At 37.3% G+C, this 16,846-nt stretch overlaps 1 protein-coding gene and 1 long non-coding RNA gene across 2 annotated transcripts in view; one reads left to right on the top strand and one right to left on the bottom strand.

Moving 5' to 3' along the window:
- Positions 1-16,846, top strand: part of LOC117307233 (cortactin-binding protein 2-like) — an 85,040-nt gene that overhangs the window by 1,646 nt on the left and 66,548 nt on the right. The window contains exon 2 of the mRNA XM_033791923.1: positions 1,568-1,770. Coding sequence (XP_033647814.1) covers positions 1,651-1,770 — 120 coding nt within the window. The 5' untranslated portion in view covers positions 1,568-1,650. The remainder of the gene's footprint in view (positions 1-1,567; positions 1,771-16,846) is intronic.
- LOC117307234 lies at positions 13,836-16,131 on the bottom strand. The gene is made up of 4 exons (XR_004521055.1): positions 16,040-16,131; positions 15,563-15,625; positions 13,950-14,233; positions 13,836-13,875 (listed from the first exon to the last, which is right to left on the bottom strand). It is a non-coding gene; the product is annotated as an uncharacterized LOC117307234 (long non-coding RNA).

Below are 16,846 nucleotides of genomic sequence, written 5' to 3'. Positions count from 1 at the left end.
GGTGTACAGTACACAAAAAACTTTAGTTCTGGCTGGCTAACAGTCGTAAAACTTTCACGCATCAACGCTGATTTGAAAAACGTATAGCGTTAAGGAGGCCCTAAATATGAGACCCCTATAAGGCTCACAGGGGAGCCTTATAGTTTCTAGAAGTATAGTCAGACCACCTCCATGGTCAGACTGTCTGTTTTTTTTAACTGCGAGACAGAATTTGGGAGGGGTGGGGGGTTGTGGGTGTAGGTGAAGGAGGCATACTGTATTTTAATTTTGGGGTTTGTGGTTTAACGTAATTTATGTTGTCTTTAAAGAAATTGTACACTATTGGTGGTTGTCATAGACTAGTCTTCAGAGTTGGTGCATAAAATTGCAAACAATTGAGCTCAATCGGTCATCGAAGTTGCGAGATATATTAATGAAAGAAAAAACACCCTTGTTGCACCATGGTCATACAAAGTTTTGTGCTTTCAGATGCTTGATTTCGAGACCTGAAATTCTAAATCTGAGGTCTCAAAATCAAATTTGTAGAAAATTACTTCTTTCTGCTATCAACCTCTCCCCATTACTTGTAATCAAGAACGATTTTATGATAATAATTATTTTGAGTAATTACCAAAAGTGTCCAATGCCTTTAAGTTACAAGTTGTAAGACAACATTCTTTTTTTTGTACTATTGTTTGTTGTTGGTTGTCGTGGTTAGTTAAGATTTGTTTTAAAACTCCCTTCATGTTGTATTTATTTTACATTGCTGCATTATAAATTTATCGCCCAGTCTCCAGTATTTTTCTATAATCGCTTTTTAGTGGTTTTTCTTGTAATTATATATATAGCCATTGTCTGTTTTTAAATGTTTTTAATGTGTCAATGTTTTTACTGTATGCGAGCATTTGAATTACCCTTTTTGGGATCTAATAAAGATGATTGTATTGTATTGTATTGTATTGCTGCATTTTAGCTTAGAGAAAAAATATACCAAATGTACAGTGTGCGTGAGTGTAACCTCCCCTAGGCTATTCTAAGCCTTGCCTTAGCTTTCCAAAATGAAAAAGGAGGGTTTGATAGGATTCAAACTGCCTCTAGCTACCAGGCAATCTCTGTGGTCTAGTTGGTATGGCACTGCTCTAGAATTGCAAGGGTCACGGGTTAGAATCCCACCCGAGTAATATGCCTGTGATTTGTTCACAGATGGGGAAAGTACTAGTGTGTAGGGCCCCACAGTGCTTTAGAACATAAATGGTGTAGGCCTATATGGGTTTAACCAAAATGAATATTCTTTATTCCCGATGCAAATTTCCTTGTATTGAAAAGGGTACTCGCATGAAACAAGTGTGATTTGGCATACCGTGCAATTTTATTCCGTTAATGTAAAAAAAAAAAAATTGGCATAGAGGATGTGTAGTGACGGATCAAGTAATCTGTAAGTATTTGTTAATCAAAATGGGTTTACTAAAAAATGCGACTCGGCGCCATACTGGCTCAGATGTCATTTCTGAACATGCCCAACCTAGACTAATAAACATGCGTGTATGTTAAATGCTCATAATGGGTTGTCTTTCCTCCACTCTACCAGGTGATGAATCTATCAGTAATTGCAAGCTGCTGCGTATCATAGCACCTGCTAGTCTCCGTTCAAGACTGTTGCAGTATTTAATCATGTCTGGAGCTGTGGGTCTCCTGGCTGAGATAACATTAGATCAAGTTGGAAGCTGCGGTCTCTCCTCAAGCCCAAGCTCAACTTTGACCTCCAACCGCTCAGGGGTCAGCCATACTCAGGTAAAACGATCTTTAATTCATTCATATTTATTTAATGTAAATTTATAAAGTGAGAAAGTTCTGGAACCAAACTATTTTACTGTCACAAAATGAATCTGCAACGCTAAGGAAAAGGAGATCTACATGTAGGCCTATATGTGAAAGTTTGTCTTGCATCATGGTCGTCGTTGTCTTCTCTCGGTTGTTGATGCCTCTTTCTCCTATATATTCTTAGAATGTGCTCCTTGAACACCCAGCAGGGTGGATACGTGCGCATTACAAGTCTTATTATTATTAACTATTTATTGTTGTTTATAGCATACTTAAATGCTCCTCATTCAGCCAAGCTGTTGTCAAAGCCATTATACACTTTTGGTACAGAAACCTCAAATTCTAAAAATTCTCAAATTCTAAAGTTGAGGTCTCGAAATCAAATTCGTCTAAAATTACTTCTTTCTCGAAAACTGCGTCACTTCAGAGGGAGCTGTTTCTCACAATGTTTTGTATCAAGAAAGGTTTTATGATGATAATTATTTTGAGTAATTACCAATAGTGTCCACTGCCTTTAATGATGGCCCCATTAGAAACATTAATAATTGTTTTGAATCTTTGTATACTTAAGTCTGATTCTCCAGACAAAACAAAAAGAGCAAGGAATTATTTTGTTTCTCACAAGAAAGATAACATTTCAAAACAGGACTTTCATTATTTCCATGGTCATCTAAAATGTCAATTCAATTAAATAAATCAGGCAATGATAGTCATTCTCAAAATTAATAGAGTGGTAGACAATAAACCAATTCACCCACTCGGGTACGTACCATGCAACTCAACATGTGGGAATTATGATTTAATGTACAGCAGCAAAGAATACCAATTTGGATTGAGCCTGGTGGGGGAGCAGAGGGCAAGTTGGGCAGGGAGCAATTTCACTGGTCAGATTCCTGAAATTCAGCCCATCATTATAAAGCTTTTAATACCAGTAAATTTGTGTGCTTACTTTAACAGAAAAACAATATGTGGTGAGCAAAAAAAGGGGGCATGCTGATAATGGTGTCTCTCCTGCTTTTCAAATAACAAGAACCGTGAGCGAGATGGTAGGCCTTTGCCTTCAGCATTGCTCTAAATTATGCAATCTTGTACCATCTCATCAAGAAGATAGTTTGGGGGCAAATTTGCTCATGGATACAAGAGGATTTTTGTAAAATGTTTTTTTTTTGAAAAGATGATTTTTATTTTAAAAATCCTGGTTACTGGCCTTGCCTTGCGAGTGTTTTTTAATTGACCATTGTACTGCACACATTGTCATACATGTAACAGCTGTTGCCAAACCACAAGTGCCACAATTGTGAAAAGACCGTAAGTGTAAACTGTAGGGTTGAGTTAGTCCAGTGACTGTTGTAAATATTGATAAACTTTAACCAAGATTTATTATAAGCAACGCTGAGGAGATTTTAGAGTTCTAACTTACAATAAGCCAACTTTAGGAAGTAACTACAGAGCTTGAACATGCAAATAAATGACCTTGAATTGAGCGCGGCACAGTACTTTTAAATGTTTCCCTGTTGTAGTTTAAACTTTGTTCTGTTGAAGGAACGTAACATAATTGGTTAGAACAGAAAAACATGAAGATCATAGATTTACATCATAATTACACGGTCTTTTGATGATGATAGTAAAAAACATCCCTTGAAATATTTCTCCCTGAAATAACGCTCAGTGAGCGTTTTATTAATTTTGTTGTTTGCATCAATACCATGCAAAATGTGTAATCGGTTTTTCACTATTTTCTCGTGACCCAGATGGCCGATCGATCTCAAACTTCTACAGTTTTGTCAGTTTATGTATGTTGGATTACATAAAGTGCTTACACTGTCAGCAGCTGTTTTGTTAGCAAAACCAATGCTGTCATGTTCCTTTAAAACATTGCTCTAGGGCAAAATTATTTAGAGCAATAAACCCTTCAGTAGATGGTAGGCCTATCACATTTATTTGCTGCTATATGTATGTAGGCAGAGATGTGGAGTCAATTTCACAAAAATAATTCTAACTTAGAGCTTGTCCTAGGAGTTATTGGAAACTTCAGGCTAGTCCAAAGCTCGTCCTAACACGAGACAAGTCTTGTCGTAACTCTTTGTGAAATCCACCCTGTGATGCTTCAAATTTAACCAAGCTTTAGTTGACTGCAATTGACTGTAACTTAAGTGACTGTTTAGTGGCTTCAAGGGCCTGCAACAAGTGCATCAGACTGACAGTGTTCCTGAAGTTCTGTTTGGTGTACACGGTATGCACCCATGGCCGGAGGTGTACGTTAACACACAGAGTTACGTAGCTGTACCTCTTGTGTACATTCAAATAAAGTCTTGGGTGGACTGATTTTTTAACGCCCTTTGTTCATTCCACAAAAGAAAAGAACTCTTGCTGGCTCTATGTCGCTGAGCGTGTACAGAAACATGATGTCTGGGGATATTTCAGTCCATGCCATTACTTCCATCCATTGTGGTCTAATTTTCCGGTCATGCGCCCGGATATAAAGGTGGAGCCATTGATTTGAATCGCGGCAGCGCTTTGAGCTGATATTGTTGCAGTCCAAATACAGAACTTTGTGGAGTTGTTGTGATTGTGCACAGTGATTCAGGGAATGATTTGAACCCTTAAATGAGTGCTTTGTGATTCTTGAACTACTTTAATCTGAATTGGGCCTCCTGTCTTTGAAGGCATGTCAAGAGTGATGTCCCATTAAGGAACAACTCACAAAAAACTGGGTTAGGTTATTGTTAATTCTGGATTGCAGAACCGATTGCCCTTACAGCATAAACAAACAAACCAACAAACAAACAAACAAACAAACAAACAATTAAACAAATACAGAACAACCACCCTGGTACACCCATACAAATAAACAAAGAACAACAAAAGTACATGTAGGCCAATGAACCTGTTATAAATCTCATTCTCATATCTTATTCTTCTGTTCGTACCCAATCAAGGTTTTGGTTCAGGGTTAATGATCTGGTTAATATTGATTTCTGTGGTAGGATCTATATGGTATGGATAAACAGGCAGTGTTTCTACCCATACACAACAATGTACCTGTTCATGATGTTCAATAATAATTAATAGAATCTTGCATTAAATTTGCCAGAATCTATTTAAGAATATATTACTCTGGAGTGTCTTCAATCAGTTTAAAGACCCTGGCCACTGTTGGTAAATGTCAAAGACCAGTCTTCTCACTCAGTGTATCTCAACAAACCTGAAAATTTGAGCTCAATTGGTCGTCGAAGTTGCGAGATAATAATGAAAGAAAAAACAACCTTATCACACAAAGTTGTGTGCTTTCAGATGCAAGATGATTTCGAAACCGAGACCTTGTCTAATTCTGAGGTCTCGTTGAGGTCTGGAAATCTAACTCGTGGAAAATAACTTCTTTCTCGAAAACTACGTAACTTCAGAGGGAGCCATTTCTCACAATGTTTTATACTAACAACCTCTCCCCATTACTCGTTACTAGGTAAAGTTTTTGGCTAATCAATATTTTGAGTAATTACCAATAGTGTCCACTGCATTTAAAGCTGTACAATTCTAAAGATTACTAATAATAGAATATGTTTTGTTCATCACAATGTTATTAGGCAGTCCCAAAAAAATTCTGCCTTAGCTGTTTTACTCTGTTAGCCATGGGACAACATGTAACTCTGTGGAAAAAAAGCCAGGAGCCTAATGAAGACACCTGGCCTTTATAATAATTTACATAATTTCATGAAGGTTTCTCTGTAGTACATTTAGTGGAGGTAAGAACAGGACATCCAGTCAGTGGGGACATTCACCTTGCCCCACAGCATTTTAGTTTTGATCTGTCCCTACTAGCCCACAACAATGTCTGGAACCACATGGAATGGTTCATGTCCATGGTTTGTTATGGATAAGTCCTACAATAGAAGCCAGGTGGTTCAGGACACGCTCAGTAGATCTGAGAATAACAGGAAATGGTTGTAGAGCATTTTGGTTGTAGGGTTTACCATTAAAACCAGCAGCCGATAAACATTGAAACAGAGAGTTTGTTTCCTTGGATGTTGTCACCGGAAATGTTTTGTTTGGTTCATTGCTATGAGTGGAGGACATGTGTTGGGCAAAATGGTATGTACACCCTTTGTAAAATGCAAAATTGTCACATTGTGAAGATACAGTACTATAAATCATTGGAAGATTACGTCCATTTCATTTTTTGTTTGTTTTCTGTTTTGTTTGTTTGTTACCCCCCCCTTTTTTTTAAAGATCAAATTACAAAAGTAATATCGATATAAATAACGCCCCAGATTGCAGAGTAGGCTTTTAAAAGCTTTTCGAGCTCGCATGCTTGTGTGCTTTGCGCTCAGAGTTCATTTTTTTTTCTTCAAATCAGCCTATCACATGCCTGATTTCAATCATACGGGAGACTTTTGAGACAATTTAGTAAGCTTCTCACTCACAGGTCGTTTTGTATTGTTCATGTTGTTGAGAACAATAGAAAGGGACATGTGAAAATTTCATCAAATTAAAAAAAAAAAATTGGACCAATGCCTTAAAAAAGTCTCACGTTGACCATGTTATGATGTGAAAATTTCATTAAAGTAGGCGACTGCAAAGTTGAGTAAACACCAGCTACATTTTGCATTTGGTTTTGGATTTTTGTTATCATTCTTAATACTATGTGATCAGGGTTGTCCCCACTCTTTTACTCTGGTGGTTCATTAACATAACACAGCCGTGGTGCCCTGTACTTTGCTGTGATGCCCTTTGAAAAGTTCCAATACAAACTTGCATTTCAATCATAGAAGTGCCCTTTATGAGATTAAAATTGAGCGAAATTCACAATTTATAAATATACATTAGATGCTGGTTTGCATGCAAGCCAATTTTTATGACATTAGGGAAATACTGTACAGAAATCAAAAGGTCAAGTGCATAATTTTGGCCAAGTACTCCATAATAAATTCACATTGACAAAGGAAGTCCACACCAAGCTTAGGGAAAGAAAACCAAAGACCAGAACTATGAAATATTAACCACTCCTGCAGGCTGTTTATGCATTGTGAAGGCCTAGCTGGAGTAGTGTTGCACGCCAACTGGCTTCCCTATATAGTGCACTCCCAGCAGGTTCTGATATCCAATCTGGTTGATAATAGAGTCCGGTCTAAACCTTGGCCTGCTTATGGTCTGCCCAAGGACTAGATATACCTACACATGTAGGGCTGGCTCAGAATACAAGAACTTCAAAGCTTAGTTTTCTCTTTATGGCTATGAGCTAAAATCTTCAAGTTGATACATGTGGAGTGCTGTGTATTGGTAATGTACACTGCATTTACATGTATTTGCATCTTGGTTGAACCATATAATAGGAATGAACTCAGCGGACGAGGGCAGTCCAGGGCCCAATTTCATAGAGCCGCTAAGCACAAAAATTTGCTTAGCATGTAATTTCTTCCTGAATAAAAACAGGATTACCAACCAAAATTTCAATTTTTTGCATATATTGCTCGTAACTGGTATTCAGCTGTTGTTTGCTTATGCTGAAAATCACGTGGAAATTTTGTTGGTAATCCTGTTTTTATCAATGAAGAAATTTCATGCTAAGCAATTTTTTGTGCTTAGCAGCTCTATGAAATTGGGCCCAGATGCTCAGTAGTACAAGATGAGACCCAGTCTATTTAGGAACAAAAGTAAGCTTTTATAAGCGGTGAACAGTTTTTATGAAACTGGGTCCAGATGTTCAAACCGAAGAGAAACTACCCAAAAGTTGTGTTTGGAAAGGTGCCATACTGCTATACAAACGATGGTTCTGTATACAATATAGTATTAACAGGATATTCAAAAGAAAAGAGCTGGCTTATTCAAATCAACTTGATTTCAATCAATAAACTTTCCAATCCAAACACAAGTATAACAACAAGAAGTGGATCTTGATGTCTGATGGTGCTTGGCCGGGGAATCATTCTAATGAGATTAGCAATCTAAAGATACAACAATAATTTCCTTGACTTTTAAACGCTATTTCAGATGGAAATATTTCTCTGTAGGATTGGTACTGGTATGAATTTGAAAAATGCACAAACTTTCACTTTCAGATTGAAAGTATTCTTGTTTTTGATCATTTAAAATCCTATTGTATTTTGTGTAGAATGTCGACACAGCTCAGGTAACTGTTAAAAGCGGCATGTTAAACTGGAGGCATTGGTTCAAATCCTGCGCTAGTAAACTTGTCTTTGTTCAAACGTAAATAGCGCTCTAGTCAATAATAGCTCTATGGTTCAAACCTAAATTATGTAACTATACATTATCAATATTGTTGGGCTATTCTGGGCTATTTGAAACCTTCATGCCTGAAAATAGAACATTTGCATAAACGCGGCAAAGAAAGGATGCAAGTTATGAGAAAAATAGCTTCTTGTTTGTTCATGGTCAGACCAAAAAGGGTAGATTTGTTTGAATTAAAGCCGCACCATCTGTGTGTTATCATGAAGGATCTAATCCAAAGGTCATCGGTGGATCTGTCTTTGAGTTCTGGCAAAAATTCAACTAATGCCATGTAGCCTTCAAGTGCCATTCCAAATCAGAGCATTTCAAAGGCTGCATCTTAAAGAAACATCTCAAGGAGACGAGACGTCTTGATGTTTCCTTTGAGTAAATTTTATACAGTTTAGGGGATAATTGGAAACTTCAATTTTAAACCATATCTGTCAGAAGAAAGGTTGTTCAGTTAGTATACCCTTTCATACCTTATTTTAATCTTGCACAATATAGACCATATTGAAAAACCCCTTTTTTGCTATGAAAGTCGTCATCTTGTAGGTCAAACCGGAAGCGTGTCCAAACGCGTACATCAATGAAGCACGCAGCATTCCCAGTTAGATTTCTACGGCACATGCACGCACACAACCACGCGCACGCGCACAGACGCCATCTTGTTGGGCAGATATTTGAACGGTGACGTCATATTCAATACGGTCTACACATTTATTTACCAGTCAAAACTTTTGTAAATTCAGTGTTTCAGCTAGATGTATTTTGAATAACACACATTTTCATAAGGGCAATAAACAATTTCCCAACACAGTGATTTTGTAGAGAACTTTTCACTGTACATTGATCTTTTTGTTTGGACTGTGGGCAACTGTCCAAATCAAAGACTCTGAATGTTAACCTTTTCTTTTAACCAGGGGGCCAATTCCATAAAGCTGTGTTTCCCGGTTTTCTTAATTATTATGCTCACTACGCATGTTCTACAGAAGAAAATGTGTTCAAGCAATAGTGTTCTTAATAATAATAATAATAATAATAATGAGAACTTATAAAGCGCACAAATCCATCAAAGTGCTCATGGCGCTAAATACAAAGAATAATATTTACATGTACAATAACCAAAATTGAAACGTAAGCCTAAGCTAAGAAGAAATCCAGAACATGTTGAAGAGAAATACGATGTAGAAAGTTTGATGTTATGTATGTGTTTTTAAGTGGATTTGCATTGCTGTTGGACCTCATCTCTTTGCAGGAAATTGAGGAAAGGAAAGTTAGTGTGTCGTTTGGTGAGCATTGATTGGAATAACAAAAATAATAGCAATGTCTTTTTTATATAGCACTCAATCCAACACTCATGTCCTTCATGAAAGTTCCAATATTATTACCCCCGGTCACTGGGTCATTTACTTCATCCCTTAAACCCATTTCAGCTCCCTTAGGAGTATACATGTAGGGTCTAGAGCCTGTGCTGCCAAGTATGTAGCGCACGAAGCCAAGTATGTAGCGCACAAAGCTAAATCAACCATACATGTAGGAACCACCTCTGCCCTCACACACCCCTTGGTTGAAGTAAAGCAATTGTAGTTAGCGTGTCTTGCTCAAGGGCACAAGTGTCAAGACAAGGATTCGAACCCACACAACTTAGATTTAACAACCAGAACTTGAGTCTGATAGAATACTAAACTGCCTGGCCACGACACGCAATTATGAAATAAAAAACTATGCCAAGGAAGGAGGGCTCCAGTAGCAAAAAGGTCTGCTTACTGGCTTTAGTCCCTGGTAACAAAGTAAGGTTGCCCCACTCTATTGACATATTGTTTATGTTTTGATACATGATGGTGAGTGTTTTGTGGGCTAGATGCCCAATGCCAGACATTGAAAGTCAGCAGGAGGAAACGAGACAACCTTGCCAGCTAGTAAGCAAATCCTTGTCACATCATATACACTCTTCATATCAGTTTCAATATACGCAAAGCCAAGTACACACGTGTAGGAAGTATAGTGCATGTGGATATTGAGTTACGGTATCTTAAAAAGTGAGACAGTGCAAGCAAGCAAGAAGTATCTTGTCTTATAAAGTACACGCTATGCAATTATTATGGTGATGATTTAAAGGAACACGTTGCCTTAGATCGGTCGAGTTAGTCTTTGAAAAGTGTTTGTAACCGTTTGTTATAGAATGCATATGATTAGAAAGATATTTTAAAAGTAGAATATAATGATCCACACAAGTATCACTCGAAACTGCGTGGTTTTCCTTTTACCTCTTCGACAAACACAGTTGGCCATTCATGGGAGTCAAATTTAAATGGCCGACCGTGTTAGTTCGCGCAGTCAAAGGAAAACCACGCAATTTCGAGGCAAACTTGTGTGGATCATTGTATTCTACTTTTTAAACATCTTTCTAACCATATGCAAAGACCAACTCGACCGATCCAAGGCAACGTGTTCCTTTAAGTACAGATGCAGCCTAGTACAGCAGAGTGGACTTTCAGTTTTGAGGATGAAGAATAGTGCGACAGGACAGTAAAACAGCGAACACGCAAAAGGCCAGTCTCCTAAAAGTACACATTCTGAACTTTGACGGAGTCTCTACTTCAAGGTAGAGTCATTTGAATACCTTGCCTAGACCACTAATGCATCTCAAGTACCTGATCCTTGGTTAAGACTGACTGCCCATACTTGGTATCCACTACCAAATGCCTTCAGATGCCAGTTACTCAGTTTTCCTATCGGATTTCAGTCAGACTGGCTGACTTCACATCTGGTGCATGATGTATAGTGCATACAGAAAGTATATCATTATCATTACTTGAAAATGATTCGGAGTGAATGGTAGAAAACTCTAGAGCTGTCTGTGTGTGCCCATTGTTTGTTGGGGGACAATAAAGGCGCTAGAGAGATTGAGGACACAATGAACTGATGTACAGATTTAAAGCTTGTAGTACTTATAGGAACATGTAGCTACTGATTATGTTGGCAGAAGCAACGTCTTCGTTCGTAAGAGCCATTTGGAGTTTGGACTGTGTGTTTGTACTTGGTAGAACATCTGGGAACCAACAAATAATATGCTAGGGAAGAGTTTCTTCAACAGCCCAGATTCTAGTCCTGGGTGTACATGTATGGTGTCACCCCGGTACGGTGAACAACGGTAACTTGGTAGTTCTTGAGAGATTGAAAATTGAGGTAAGGTACATGTTATTAGTTCATCTGAATTGTTGATTATTTCATTCATTCAATGGTTTATTAAAAATCTATTCAATTCGCTGCCAGCATAGCAGTAAAACACTACATTACAATTGAAAATGGCCTAAATCTTACACAGAAAAACAGTGAGGGAGAAGTACTGATCACTCTTATATGGACGAGAACAGTAACTTATTAAACAGTAACTTAAAACTTACATGATTATCATGAATTAAGAGGTCCGTTGTTTACAAAACATGATGTAGACGTTCACATAAGTTTAGTTAATTCACTTCACTCGTAAGCTAGGTACACATGTAGGAGCTTATTCAGATGTATAACATTTACTTTGTTTTTGGATTTATAAAAACGAACTTGGGTCAATTGGTAACGAGACTACAATTGTGTGTGTCCTGAGCCCAACTCCATAGAGCTACTTAAACACTGAAAACATCACTTAGTCAATTGTCTAAAAAAAATTAGTCATTTACATGGTTTAATTTGACTAATCATTAATTGGTCACTCAATCAAAAGATTAGTCAATACACACTGAAATGACAAATTATAGTTTGTCTTTGAAAATGGTTTAAAATGACTAATTGATCTGGAGATTGGTAATACACGAAATTTAATTAGTCATCCAAGAAAATTAATTAGTCATGCAGCACAACTATTTAGTCTTTCAATTAGTCTGACAATACCAGTAATTAGTCTTTTACACACTTCTGTTATAATTAGTCACTGTAAATTTATTGCAAATCCAACACAACTCCAACTGAAGCAACTTTGTTAACCATCAGTTCCTTTGAGAACAATCTGCTGAATAACTACTGAATCTCAAAAATTGTTTAACATTATTAAACAAACTTCAATAGATTTTTTTTTCCCAACTTGCAAAGTCAAAAAGTTGTTTTAACAACCCATTAGTCCCACCTACAGTACACACCGTGGTGACAGGACTTTAATAAAGCGGTATTTAAAGTCAAATTCAGTGATGTACCATTGTTTCAATCGACAGTGAAACAATTATGAAAGTAAAAAATTATCACAAGTCTCTAATTTTACGTGAAAACCTGTAATTTTGTATGCCCTTTCAGTGCAAAATTTTGAACACAACTTCATTCTCTGCCAACAATAACTTTAAGAGGTATATTCCATAGAGGAATTTCATTGTTAAAAAGTGTAATTTAATACAGTTTAGACACAATATTATGGAAATTTAGTATACAGAACCATATAATGGAATTACATTCACATTGCACACGTTTTGGGGGTGCTAACAGATTTTGCACTGAAAGCGTATCAAATAAAGTTAAAACTTACACAGTTTAATAATGTAAGATTGGCCATGATGATTTTGTCTTTCTTTCACAAGTGGACTTTGACTACTGAAAAATAATTGTACTGTTTTATTTATGGTTTGCACAAAACTTACATGGTATAAAGATGGTCATGGTAGAAAACTTCCCTTGAAATAGTTTTGCTTGAAATGGCATAGTTTTTAGGAAATGAGTAAAACAATAGTATTTATAGTAGGGTCATATCTTTGGATTCCGCGACCATTTTTTGCTACCTTTTTTTCTCGATGGATTTGACTTCAGGAACCATCTAAAAGAAAAATAAGCCCCTATGAACCTCTGAAATGTGATAGGAACTTTTTTTTTATTGCGCAATATGCAAAAATTGCCGCCGACGCCATCATGAAAAACATAACTTGTAATAGCTCTGGCACCATATGAGCTAGACAGACAAAATATATGTCCTTTTCAACTATATCTGGCATGCCAAACACACTGGAATGGTAATTGTAAGGTTTGGGGACCATCTTGACCTCTAAATCCAAGATGGCCGACATCTCCAACTTGAAAAATATACTAGCTATATGGAACCAGATAGGGAAAAAGAGGTGTATATTCCCACTATTTCTGCCATTACAAAATCCACTGGAATGGTAATTTTAGAGTTAGGGATCATCGTGGTCACAAAATCCAAGATGGCCGCCTCCGCCATCTTGAAAATTATGAAATGTGACAGCTCTGGCACCAGATAAACTAACAGAGAACAATCAGGGTTTCATTTTTAACATAAATCAATTATGGTTTTTGTTTTGTTTATAGGGATAATATTTAATAAGATTATTATCTAAAAATATCATTGGCCATCCTGAGTGATGAAAACCTATTCATGCCTCTATTATTTTATTTGATAGTTAGAGTCTATGTCTGTCTAGGTCATCTGGTGCCAGAGCTAATATGGAAGTTATGTTTCAAGATGGCGAAGGAGGCCATCTTGGATTTAGAGGTCAAGATGGTCCCCAAACTTTACAATTTCCATTCCAGTGTATTAAGCATGTCAGAGATAGTGGAAAAGGACATCTCATTTGTCCGTCCAGGTCATCTGGAGCCAGAGCTATTACAATTTATGTTTTTCAAGATGGCGTCGGCGGCCATTTTGAATATTGCACAATAAAAAAAGTTCCTATCACATTTCAGAGGTTCATAGGAGCTTATTTTCTTTTTAAATGGTTCCTGAAGTCAAATCCATCGAGAAAAAAAGGTAGCAAATAAATGGTCACGGAATCCAAAGATATGACCCTGCAGGATAAATTATGATGTTTGAAAAAAAGTTTAAAACACATAAGTCTTATTGAGCTTAAACTTTCACATGTTTGCTATTTTAAGTGCATGTTGGGTCGTATCAAGTTTGTTTTTACATTTTCTTGGAAAGTGACCTTTTCTAAGTTAAACGTGCCAGTAGGCTTAAAACTGACTTATGAATACCAGTCTGGTCGTCTATCTTAAGAACACCATATTGATAAAAAGCAATTGTCTTCACTAGTTCTGGGATGTACTGCAGGTGAAATACAAAAAACGAGGAAATGTAGCACGCGACTGCTGTTGTTACATCATCAACAACAGAAACTACCTCGCCTTCTGCAACTCCTTTAAACTCTGTAGACACATGTGCCGATTGTTCATCCATTTCGATGTACACAGGATGTGTGGTGTCTTCATCCTTCAATAAATAAAAGTAAAAAGTAAAATTACTCAATATTGCTGTAAGCAACCAGATGTCTTATTCATACTTAAAGTAGTAAATGGACAAAACTTTATTTATGCTACAATACAGCACATCAGTGCTTTGGGAAGCAATTTTGCAACATTTTTTTCTACAATTTGAGACCACTGCATGACATCACATAACACTATTAGTTATTATACAAGCATGAGAGGAATACAGAAAAACACGACAGTCCTTCTGCGTCCCATGTCAACATGGGATGCAGATTTTTTTGGGGTGCATATTCCACGAGTTCGTGGGTGATCACCCCCCCCCCCTTTTAAAAGAATAAACCATAAATAGGCAAGTTTTCCACAAAATTGTGCAAATTTGGATCAGAATAAATGCTCTAATCAAAAGTCCTTAAAATAAGTAAAACAATAACTATGATCTTTGACACAATACCTTGACCTTTGACCAAGATTAAAAAAAAAAAATATTCCAGAAATTTCATGAAAAAAACTCTGCTTGATAGAGCAGATTACCACGTACAAAAACCATTACAATTTATTTGGGGTCATAAAATGAAGGTTCTGTGGTGGTTTTGCCAGAAAGGAGGTGGGGTGCATGCAAGTAGTATTCAGTTGACATACATTACCGCTTACACTAGAATTAAAAAAAAATCAGACATCTGGTTCCCAGACGCGTGTCCATATGTTTTTGTACGCAAAGCGCGGATCAAGTGTTTTTTAATTTTAGGACAAACGTGTGTAGATAATTCTCCACGTTTGTCCTGGGAAAAAAATAATATGCACACGCTCGTCACGTGTCGTGACTTCGCGATGCGTTTGGCAGAGTTCGGGGACAATCAGTATTTGTAGTGTAGAGGTAAAACAGAGCATTTGGGGACTGAATAACGGTAGGAATTTATAACTTTTGACATTTTTGAGATTGCGGAGTGGGTTCTCTGGTCGCCCCCTTGGACATTGAGATATCAAAGGACACATAGAGCCTAATTTTTGCGAGATTAAAATAAAAATAAAGAGAGATTTTTGATTCCAAAATTCATTGAACAATGATTGAACCATCATTAATGCATGAGAGATATAAACCTATGAGGTTACGGAAGACGATAGCCGGACGAAACCGAAATAGTTCTAGGAGTAGTAGCTACTCTAGTACACTTCTAGTAGTGGCTAAATCTCCCTTGTGCAACTTACATAGTATTAATGATTGGGTACGAAACGTCCTGCTTCGGGTAATCATGCAGAAATTTAATTTTGCCATCAATAAATATAAAATGTGAAAAACTGTTGACTGTGTCTGTGTAGGCAGTGAACTTACTTTGTCGAGTCCATGGTGAAAGTTGTATGGGATGTATGTAGGCCTGTGTACATGCACGTCAACCTGAAATACAAAACAAAGGTTTCTTAATTAAAATCCTTAAAGTGTTTGGGTACTTTTTGTTCGACCCAAAACGCAATGTCCACAGATTTACATTTAAAGTAAAAATTAAACTTACACAGTTTTAAGATAATGGTGGTAGAAAGCTTCCCTTAAAATACTTGCTGTGGTGCTGTAGTTTTTGAGAAATGAGGAAAACAATGTCACAAAAATAACTTCGCCTCAGGATACAAACATTATTTTAGCATGTACAACTTATGTGGCAGTACATAGCAGTACTGGTATTTACTATTTAATACGAGACTCTCCTGAAAACATCGCTTTGCCCTTTGTGATTTTCACCTTTTTTCCAAAAACTTGGCGACTATAAATCATGCTAATAAAATTGTTCTTTGGTTTAGTTTGTTTGTGACTCACAGCTAATTTCTGAATTGCTCATAACTTGCCGTCACTGCACTGGTGACTGGCTCAACAGAAACCGGTTGCTCGTGTATGGTGGTGTATTTACTTAAAAGTAGTGTAGCAATAGCAGTTTTATACTACGTACAGCAGTACAACATACATGTACTCCGCAGTACGTTAGTTCATGAAACTTTTTTGAGTTGAGATTGAAATTTGAAAAGGGAAACTAAAAATGTTGCTTATGTAAGTTAACGTTTGTTCATTCTCAGCCAGGCATGTCCTCTATGCGTTACTTATTAACATGTTATTATATTTCTGAATAATTACAACAGAATACAATAAATTAATTACCTTATTTCACATTCCACCACCCACCAACAGCACACGTTGACACGGACTATAACCTGACGTTCTTGTTCTGCTCTCCTGCACTCTGGCAGCAGCAGACGATCGAGAGGGAAAGTTACGAATCGCGCGGGCGATATTTGCGCGACAGTGAAAATGACACGCTATTTTTCGATAATGGTTTTTGAACAGTGTAAGGCCGGCCGTGTCCGAAACGACGACTTCGGCTACAGCTACGTCTAGATCAGCGCGTCTACCAGTGTTAAAGAATAGGCAGACGCGCGCGATCTAGCCGTAGCTGTAGCCGAAGTCGCCGTTTCGGAGACGGCCTAATAAACTGTGCTGAATTGCAATGCTGCGCGACCATCGCGCACTAAACAATATCGGCGCGAAACCGGCCTGACCGGGGGGTGCGATTTGTGTTCTGGCTGTTCTGTTAATTGTACTCACCGTGCTGATTAATGACAGCACTGTTTA

Source organism: Asterias rubens, chromosome 2, assembly GCF_902459465.1.
Source record: "Asterias rubens chromosome 2, eAstRub1.3, whole genome shotgun sequence".
In the NCBI taxonomy this organism is placed as follows: Eukaryota; Metazoa; Echinodermata; class Asteroidea; order Forcipulatida; family Asteriidae; genus Asterias; species Asterias rubens.
This window is presented reverse-complemented; position numbering and strand designations above follow the sequence as displayed.